The 10,546-nt window shown below is 35.3% G+C and overlaps 1 protein-coding gene across 2 annotated transcripts; it reads left to right on the forward strand.

Moving 5' to 3' along the window:
* The first annotated feature begins 4,303 nt into the window (after positions 1-4,303).
* Positions 4,304-8,463, forward strand: LOC21394704. 2 transcript variants are annotated; one of them, XM_024166560.1, is made up of 3 exons: positions 4,304-4,414; positions 5,424-7,943; positions 8,072-8,463. In XM_024166560.1, the coding sequence occupies exon 2, from the start codon at positions 5,554-5,556 to the stop codon at positions 7,906-7,908; it is 2,355 nt and encodes a 784-aa protein (XP_024022328.1). In that variant the 5' UTR covers positions 4,304-4,414; positions 5,424-5,553; the 3' UTR covers positions 7,909-7,943; positions 8,072-8,463. The 2 variants fall into 2 exon arrangements, with proteins under 2 accessions (XP_024022328.1, XP_010097851.1); XM_010099549.2 differs by lacking the exon at positions 8,072-8,463 and having other exon boundaries at positions 5,424-8,035.
* Positions 8,464-10,546: the final 2,083 nt, after the last annotated feature.

The following is a 10,546-nucleotide window of genomic DNA, read 5'->3' on the forward strand; positions in this document are numbered from 1 at the left end:
TTTAAACTTATTTGATAAGTTGTTCAATTTAGAATTCAAATTAATTTAAGTTTGACTTAAATTGGAATTTGAATTTGAGTCAAAATTGGACTACAGGATAAATGATGATTTTCTCTTTCTTCCCTATCTGATATTGGCGCCTACACAGGGATAAAATTCCCTTAGAATGGCCGGCCATAAGGGATAGAGGAAAAGAGGATATTTTGTTCAAAATTCAAATAGGAGATAATTGACAAGCTTTATCTTGGAGATAGAGATTGGATTCATTCTAGAAGTTTGACTTCTACTCTATAAATAAGAGGACAATAGAAAATTACGCGAGTCAATTTTTGAAAGAATTTTTCAGCCCTAATTGTCAATGCTAGCCGAAATTCTCTTTGTAGAGAGGAAGGACAAATTTTTTTTTCTCCAAAAATTCCACATCGTGCATGCGTTGGTGTTTGTGGAAATTTGAGTGTTTATTGTAACCCGTTTTGTCTCATGTGTGCCCACACACATGTCTTTGTGGATTCTAAGAATTGACGTGGAAGACATTGGTTTTCTAAACACAAAGCTTTGGAGCAAGGATTGTTCGAGGTCAAACAACTCAAGTTATCAACCGAGTCGGCCTCTAGGTATTTTTCCTAATTGAGTTCTTAATAAATGAGTTAATGAGATTAATTTATTCATGCATAAATTAATATAATCTATAGAGTATCTCAAAGGTTTTATGAAAATTTTTTTTATACACGATCCGCCCTTCCCCCCACGCTTCCGCGTCCGGATTCGATTCGGAGACCAACATCGCCCTGTAACAAAGACATAAACTCCATTGTCTTTTCATCCCTATAGCTCTAAGGGAGATATTGTTCATTAAAGATAGTTTCAAAGTGTTCCCAGGTCATTCCCGTAACATCAAGCATTCTCCTCACCTGCTTCCACCAAGTACTTGCTTGGCCTTCCATCTTATACACCGTGAATTCTACCCAATATTCCTCCGGCACTCCCATAGTGTTCAGGTGCTTCACGATAGAATCAAACCAGTACTCCGCTTCCTGAGGTCCTCCCTCACTATTGAATGTGAGGATAGGTCCACGTCTAAATTCACAGAAATAACTTTGCTTCCTATCATCGGCCGGTCGCTCGTTCTGAGCTCGAGTGGTCATCCCTTGGAAAGCAGCATACATGGCATTCATGAACTCTTGATTCTGTGGTGCCGGGTTGTTAACAGATCTACGACGCGTCGATATCTTCTTTAACTGAAAAGAAATTAGACTGTTTAGTGGATTCCTGATGTCACATATGTATGTACAATCATGTGGTTCCTAAACCTAAGGCTCTGATACCACTCTGTCACGCCCCGAAGCCGGGGTCTGTGACGTGGAGGCTCGATTAGGGGTTAAACATGATTAAGAATAAAATATTAAGGAAATTTCCAAACGAGCCCCACATTTCGCTGAAAATAAATTATAAGGAAGAGGTTTTAACTTTAAGCCTCTAACATCTTTCAGGGCTTCACCCACAGGATATGCAATATTGTACATACATGAACATGTAAATAACATTACAGACATCAACCACAGTATAGACATCCAAATATTTAGGGTTTACAGAATTTGTAATTCTAACATTCGTACACAGGGGTTAATATTTATACAATAAGGAAAACGTGAGCGAAAGGCCCAGTAGGATATATTTTGTAATAACTTTGTAAATAAGTAAATGAATAAATATAGATATTGAGTTCCAACACAACAGCTGGAACCTCACATCCTTTTTCTCAAAGGAAATATAACTGAAAATCTCCGTGTTACAGGCATCAGTAAGTAATTTATACTATGATAAATTACTTACACAACTACATGCACAAGCCATATCACTCCGGGCCGGGTTTCGGGTCCTACCCCTAAGGATGCACTCTCCACATCCTATCTAGGCCATCAGCCGGTTTACCGATTTGCAAGATCTCTTATATTAAAAAATCATTCATTAAACTTTATGAAACAGTTCATTATACTCCCCAGAACTACAACAAGCCATGGGGGTTAAAATGTTTTTCTTTTGCAAATATGTCATTTTTTTAAAATCTTTGCAAGGCCAAAATTCTTTTAAAAACAGGTTCACAGAGGAAATGGTAAGAAATCCTACCTCACAAATATCAAACCTAGCTAGCGTTACATTATTCCGGCTTTCACTTCCCCGAAACCCCTCAATCCGAGTCCTTAGCTAGCACTTATACAAAACCACACTTTAGGATCCAATTCTCATTCCTAAAGTAATTCAATACCAATTATACACTTTGATTTCCTATTAGTGTGCCATAATTCAATTACCGGTTTCACAAACCATTTCATGTTTCAAATCATCATTCCAAGGGTTTTCAATCTCAAAACATGGATTAAAGAAGCTAATCCATTAACTCTAGGTCCACAAATGAAGCTAATTTAGGTTCTCCTTGAAAACTGAGGTCAAAATAGCATTTTCAGGCAAAACAGGGTCAAACTCCGTGTACACCGATTGATCGGTGACAGAGCAGTGCAACACCACCGGTCAACCGGTGGTGTGCATTTCGATCGACCGCATAGGTCGACCAGTGGACTTAGTGTAGTCTGGTCGACCGCACAGGTTGACCTGTGAAGAACAGCAGGGCGAGGAAACTCGCCAAACCAGTCTGAAAACTTACAATTTCAGTTCCAAATCAAAATATCTCAAAGAAAAACCACTAGATTCGGGTTCTAAGTACTGAATCAAGTCAAAAGAACCCAAGATATCCAATTTCTACCATGGTTTTACTCAAAATCCATCAAAATCTATTTCGAACCAAAAATAAGTTTTTAAATCCGAAAAAACTTGAGATTCAAGAGAGGTTTTCAGAAATCTTACCTCAAATCCTTCTCTTGACATTGAAACTTCTTGAAATCCTTTTTTGCTTCAAAATCCGGTTGATTTGAGACAAAAACGGGAGAGAGAGTGTGAGGAAACGAGAGTTAGAGTGAAAAAAAATGAAGAGAGAGAGAATGCGCACGGGAAATAAAAGAAAGGAAGGAAAAGGAAAAGGAAAGAAAAAGGAAAAAGAAAAGAAAAGAAAAGACATGTGTCTAAATATTTAAAATGATAGTTCAGAAAATGTGCCCACACACACTTTTAGGTAAAAAAAAATGTAAATACTGAGAATATTTAAATTCCTTAGAATTATTTAAATTTACACGTCAGAAACATTTAATATCCAATAATTAATTAATTAAACCAGATTAGGCACACTAATAAATCTCAATTATCTTAATTAATCTCATTTAATTTTTCGGGGTGTTACAATGCTAGGAGATAGGACTGGTAATCTGGGTAGCGATCCGACGATACGACTCAAAATCCGCACGAAATTAGCAGGTTTTGGTTTACTATAAATGAGTTTAGGTCATAATCGAGTTGACACGATTAATAAATGAGTTTAGTTATGATTGATGAAGTGACACGATTAACTATAAGTGTTATCTGTAATCTAATGATATGTGATATAACATGAAAATTTATATGACATATTAAATACAAATAATGTGAATTTTAATATTTGTACGTAAAATTCATTTATTTTTCTTAAAGAAAAAGATAAATTAACCAATAAACATGTTAAACATGTCTTGACTGTGTTAAATAAATTATTATTATATTAGTTATTTATTCAATATATTAATTTAAACGAGTTATACGGATTGATATGATTAACACGATTAATAAATGAATCGTGTTTGGATTGATATTTTTGATATATTTAATAAATAAATCATATTTAAATTGATATTTTTTAACATAATTAATAAATGAATTGATACGAACACGATTCATTAATATGAATTGCCACCTTTAACTGGAGATCGAATCCGTGTCCAAATTTCATGTCGTTCAACTTAACCGTGTCATGTTTTTTCAATTTTTGAATTGGTAATTGTAAATTATGTTTAGCTGGCATTCACGAATAATTACCCCTTTTTGCCCTTTAGACGTGTAATTATTAGTTTGGTACTAGGTGTCTTACTTGTATAAGTATTTTTTAAAACTGAGTTGTACAAGTAGTAGATACATACAGAATACGTATATGTTAATATTAAAAAATTCACCAAAATTATTCTGGACAGTATACGGGTTAAAATCTAACCATGGTTAAGCATTTGAGGTGGAACGCATCATAAAAAAAGAGCACATTAGGGTTAACCAAAAAAGAGTTAAATATTAACCCAAGTTATGGTTTGCTATTTTTATTATTTATTATCATTAATTAATTTATTTCATTTTTATTTTTTTTCCAGTATTTGGGGGGTGCCTTTGAGAAATCTACCAATGTTCTCAGGGCCGTTTTTGACAAATGGTTATTGTACCTGGTGGTGATGGTCCTCTCAGATTCAAAATTCTTCAAGTCAGCCACTTTTTCTCTCCATGGGTAATTTCTATTTTTAATTTTTTAATTTTCGTTTTTCGTTTGTGGAAATTTTCATATTTTCTCCAAAGTAGTGTGCGTTTTTTGTGAAAGTCGGGAAATCTAGGGTTTCGATTTGCAAGTGACGAAATCCTGCGAAAATTTCATGGAAATTCGACCGTTGAGCTTCCTGTTATGCGAATCAATGGCGACCTTCGCGTTTGATTTTGAACTTTCAGGTCGTTCGAATCGGTGAATTCCGAATTTTCTGTGTTCGAAGAAATGAAGTTAGGGTTCGATTTGCGACATTTTGTGGGCATGTTACGTTTGATGTTTTCTTTTACTTGTTTATGATAATTTGGAGTGTTTTTTTTTTTCTAGGGTTATGTCGTAGCTCAGATTTGAACTGAAGTGTAGATTTAGAACTTGTGTGTAACACTGTTTCCATGCCGTGATTTTTATGGGTTTGGTTTTTAGATTAGGATAATGCAAACATGCATGGGAAATGATTTTTTGTTCCATATTTCTTTTCGCCGCGTAATTTTGATACTCCATGTAGTTGTTTGGGCATTGTAATTTTGTTTGAATTTTGGATTTGTGAATTTAGATTTTGGTTTTGAAGGTTGGCATTTCTAATTCTAGCCAGTGGGATTGTTGATCTACTGATATAATTATAACAAGAATAAGACTATTGTATTAGTTTTTGAAGGTGAATTTGTTGATTTTAGACTATGGAAAGATGATATGTTTTGAGATCCTTGTAATTGTGTGGGTCAAAAGCTTTTATACTTTTTTTTTTTCTTTTTTTTCTTTTTTTTTTAAATTATGAAACATGGAGGAAGAACATTTTTTAGTGTGACTTGAGGTTTGGTGTGAAGCCTCATTTTCTTTCTTTAAGAATGCAAGTTTATGTTTCTCATTGAAAAAGAATATGAATAATTTTTTTTAATAATGCTTTTAATACGCTTCGCCATATTCTAGATGTTTCATAGTTGACGGGTCTTGTCCTCTCACTGCTCCCTTTCTGGATCAGGTATTTGCCATTTGAAGATTGACCTCTTTGTAAGAGCAGGAGGTTCTAGAATCTGATACATCGGTTGAACTATTTCTATTTCTGATCGTAGCTGGCTGAAAGAATAGATATCGAGACGCATTGAATAATAATGGAGTGCAATAAAGATGAGGCAGCCAGGGCTAAGGAGATTGCTGAGAAGAAATTCACCGAAGGAAATTATGCTGGGGCTAAGAAGTTCGCGTTGAAAGCACAAAATTTGTACTCTGAGCTTGAGGGTTTGCCCCAAATGTTAACAACACTTGATGTATACATCTCAGCTGAAAATAAATTTAGTGGGGAAGCAGATTGGTATGGCATACTTGGGGTGAATCCCGTGGATGATGATGACACAATTAGGAAGCAATACAGAAAGTTGGCTCTCATGCTTCATCCTGATAAAAACAAGTCTAATGTCGCAGAGGGTGCATTTAAGTTGGTTTCGGAGGCCTGGAGTTTGTTATCAGACAAGGGCAAGCGACTAGCATACAATCAGAGGAGGAATTTGAGAGGATTTCAACAGAAAGTTCAAACCAAGACTGGGGGTCAATCGGCAGCACCCAATTCAAATGGCTTTCAACAGTTTACCAACAATGGAACTTCAAATGTAAGGACTCAACAAAGTAATAAACGGCCTGGTTTCACCTCAATCCCTTCACTTAAGAAGACAGATACCTTTTGGACTATTTGCAACAGATGCAGGACTCATTACGAGTATCTCAGGATTTATCTCAATCACACTCTCCTCTGTCCCAATTGCCACGAGGCTTTTATGGCTCTAGAGAAGGATCCACCACAAACGGCTTTTAAGCAATCCAATTGGTCTTCTCGCCAATCACATCAGAACAAGGGTCATGCTTCTGCAAGTAACAACCAGTTTAGTTCCGGGAAAAAGATTCCAGGTACTCAAAATGCAGAAGCTGGGGTGTCCACGGATGCTAATTCTCTCAACGGCAAAAACTTCCAGTGGGGTCCTTTCTCGAGAACAACTGGTGATCATAGCACAATTCCAACATCCTCTGCTGCTGCTCAAGCTGCAAGTGTGGTTCAGCAAGCAAGTGAGAAGGTTAAAAGAGAGCGAGAGGAAAGACAGTACACTGCTGAATGGGAGAAGGGTCACCTCTTTAAGGGGACGGCTAATCCTCCTCCTCAAGTAGACAGGCCATTGAAAAGGAGAAACCTGGAAAACAATCATCTGAATGGTTATAGAGGCTACGTGGCCAATGAAATGGCTATGGGGAATGGTGGAGCTAGTGCAGGAGGTGTATTTGAATTTAGAAAAGGAAATACTGAAACGAATAGGTTCTTCGGTACATCTGGTACTTATGTGAAGCCCAACACCGCGAGAGAGTTATCTTATCCTGAGATTAAAAATATGCTGATGTATAAGGCAAGAACTAAAATTCTCAGGAAGCTTGAGGAGTGGAGATCATTGAGTTCAAAAGCTGGAGATAAGGAAAAAGAGAGGGAGGGAGAAAAAGCGAACAAGAAACAAAAGAGAGTGGTGAAAGGTTACAAAGAGAACCCGAGACACAGTAAGTCGTCTAGTATTGATACGAAGTCTGTTGCTGACGATACAGATAAAGAGGGGGAGATCTTACCTGTGTCAATCAATGTTCCTGATCCTGATTTCCATAATTTTGACTTGGACAGAACTGAAAGTTCCTTTGGAGAGGAGCAAGTATGGGCTGCATATGACAATGATGATGGGATGCCTCGCTTTTATGCTCGAGTTCACAAGGTTATCTCGTTGAAGCCATTTAAGATGCGGATAAGTTGGCTTAACTCAAGAAGCAATAGTGAATTGGGTCCAATAGACTGGATTGGTTCTGGTTTTATTAAAACCTGTGGGGACTTCAGAATTGGCAAACATGAAACCACCGGCGCATTGAATGCTTTCTCGCACAAGGTCAGTTGGGCAAAAGGCACACGTGGAGCAATTCGGATATATCCAGGAAAGGGGCAAGTTTGGGCCGTTTATAAGAATTGGTCACCTGATTGGAATGAGCAAACTTCAGATGAAGTGATACATAAATATGAGATGGTGGAAGTGCTAGACGATTTTAATGAGGAACAAGGTGTTTCTGTTGCTCCTCTAATTAAGGTTGATGGTTTCAGGACAGTGTTTCGAATGCGCTCGGATCCTGAAGAGGTCAGGAGAATTCCTAAACAAGAGTTGTTCCGGTTTTCGCATCAGGTTCCTTTTTACTTGCTAACGGGCGAAGAAGCCCACAATGCTCCAAAGGGTTGTCGTGAGTTAGATCCAGCAGCCACGCCTTTGGAACTCATTCAGGTGACGAAAGAAGCTAACGAAGAGGCGGCGAAGGAGAATGGCGGAAAAGTAGCAGAACAGATGCCTCAAAGCACCCCAAGTAGAGAAACGGATGAGGTGATGGAGATTGCTCCAAAAGCGGAGGAAAAAGTGGCAACTGAAAATGGCAAACGAACCAATGATGATGATAGATAGTAATGCATGATGGGGTAGCCAGAGAACTTGATGAGGTTATGCTTAGCAAGAAACAAAGAATTTAGGGCGCAAATATCATTGAAGAAGATAGATTGATTTAAGTGGCGTTTTGATTATTTTGAGCCTAACCAAGTGTACATAACGCTTCTTCTTGCCGAATGAGGTTATGCTTAGCAAGAAACAAAGAATTTAGGGCGCAAATATCATTGAAGAAGATAGATTGATTTAAGTGGCTTTTTGATTATTTTGAGCCTAACCAAGTGTACATAACGCTTCTTCTTGCCGTCATTGTTTAGAGACGATCCAGAGCCGTTTGGGTTTTGTGGCTGTATAATGTGGGGATTGTTTAAATTTTACCTAGAGAAAGTCCATGCATGAGGTATACTGACGGTAAGTTTTGTCTTGGTTTTCTTTTTGAAGGTGAAGGGTATAGGATTAATGGCTGTTACTTGGTTAAATGTTTTGCTTCTTGTCTACTGGGATTGGATCCCCTTTGAATTAATTCAAGAACTTTGTTTTCTCCGTGTCAGATTGCTTTTTGGTATTTTGTAACAAGCCCCATTATTCTACATGTAGAATGAATTTCCTATTTGAGGGAATTTGTCTTGATCTTAAAGTTTCCATTTCATTAGGTGATTCCATGCTGATGTATGTGCAGGATGTTTGTTATGCAATGATCGATGAGAATCATATGATGAGAATCATATTATCGAGTAATCGATGATAATATATCATATTATCGAGAAAATGATAGGAGGTAATAATTAATATGATTTTTAATAAACATTTATTATCACATTTTCTTATCTGAGATTCTATTATCATGAAAATAATTTTACCGTGTTTGGATGTATAGAGTAATGCAATGTAATTATTCTTATAAAATCATTCTTAAAAAAACTATTCGTATAAAATCATTCTTAAAAAAACTATTCTTATAAAGTCAATAACTTTAAATATCTTAAAACTTATTTAAAATTCAGTAATTTTAATGCCGTATAATTTTTTTTAGAATATTATAAAAATTTAGATCGCACCCATGGTCATGGGGTTGGGCGGACGAGAGAGGCTGCAATGTAGGGTGCGGGGGTTGCGCGGCCATTTGGCGAGTATAGGCGTAAACGGTGTTTTTTTTTTTTTTTTTTTTTTCCGAATACCAAGTGGTAATTCTAGCAGGGGAAATTTTATAGTCGTGTTTATAATTGATCATGTTTTTATTTTTTATGTTTTTCGAGAAAGAAAAAATGAAAACGTTTCTAAAATGACGTTTGGCGTAATAAAGAAAAAAAACGGAAATGAAAACGATTTTTTAGTTTAGTGTAAAATGAGAGATAAATGAAAAATGACTTTTAGTCGTTTTTCATTTTTTATTTTCGTTTTCTCCTCTGTCGAGCAGAGAGAAAGAGAGAGAGATATTAATGAGTTTTTTTATATTGAAAACAATCTCTTGATAAAATTATCAAACGCATTTTCCAAAATGATTTCTGTTTGAGATTGAAAACGTTTTCATTTTCATTTTCATACAAAAAATAAAATCATTTTGGAACGAGTTCCAAACGCACCCTATATTTTTATTCTTTGTGTTTTAGGTTTATTTAAAATGTATACCTTCAGTTTTTAATCTCATCAAATGTATACCTTCAAATTATATTTAATATATGAATCTATACCTTATTTGAATTAATAATTAATTTTGATCTTTTAAATGACAAAACTATCCCCAAGAAAAGAGAGAAAAGAAACTAAAACTTTCCAACATTACAAAATATAAAAATTTAAAGCACAAAAAAAAAAACACCATTTCAATCGTATTTTGTATATTTTTTAGGTTAAAAGTGTAAGTTTAAGGTTTTTTTATTTTTTTATTCAAGGGTATTTTAAGTATTTCTAAGGTTAAAATCAAGAGTTAGCTGTGAAAAGATATAAATTTAAGTATTAAATTTAATTTAAAGATATACATTTGATGAGATCAAAAACTAAATGTATAGGTGTAGAATAAATCCAAAACGTAAGGTATAAAAAAGTAAATATCCCATTCTAGCAGCTTGGACATTAGGGGTTAGCCCATTATGGGCCCATACTCTATTCAAAGAGCCTAAACTTGCACACCCCCGCCCAAAAGAGCCTAAATCCGCAAAAACTAAGCTCATTTAAGGAAATGATCAAGTTCACTTGGCACTATTTAAATCAAATTCTAATGAATAATCTTGACAAATAATTTATAATCTTTTTATTTAAATAATTATATTAATAAAATGGTATTTATAAAGAGTAAGGAGTAAAAATTTATACTTACGGCCACTCTTAAAAATAAATTCTCCATTTTTTCAATTCCAATTAATATAAGAACAGAGCGCACATAGTACCTGTTTTGAATTACAGATGAAACCTTAACACAACCTGAAAACATTGAGAAATGCAATCCTAGTTTTCAACCGATCGCATAGCATTAATAAGATTTAAAACGAGTAATGATTCTTCTAGCATTTTTCTTTCTTTTGCATGGTCAAACATATGGTTACTTTACTTGGCCTCAATACCATGATCTTTCCCGCGAATGTTTTACAATAGGTTTTTTTTTTTTTTTTTTTTTTTTTTTTTTTTTTTTTTTTTCTGCACAATTCCCCCAGAAATTATC

The sequence above is a fragment of the Morus notabilis genome, unplaced genomic scaffold (genome assembly GCF_000414095.1).
Source record: "Morus notabilis unplaced genomic scaffold, ASM41409v2 Scaffold812, whole genome shotgun sequence".
NCBI lineage: Eukaryota > Viridiplantae > Streptophyta > Magnoliopsida > Rosales > Moraceae > Morus > Morus notabilis.

Excerpts from the sequence above, each read along its gene's own strand:
- LOC21394704 (XM_024166560.1), top strand. The coding sequence starts at position 5,554 with ATGGAGTGCAATAAAGATGAGGCAGCCAGGGCTAAGGAGATTGCTGAG.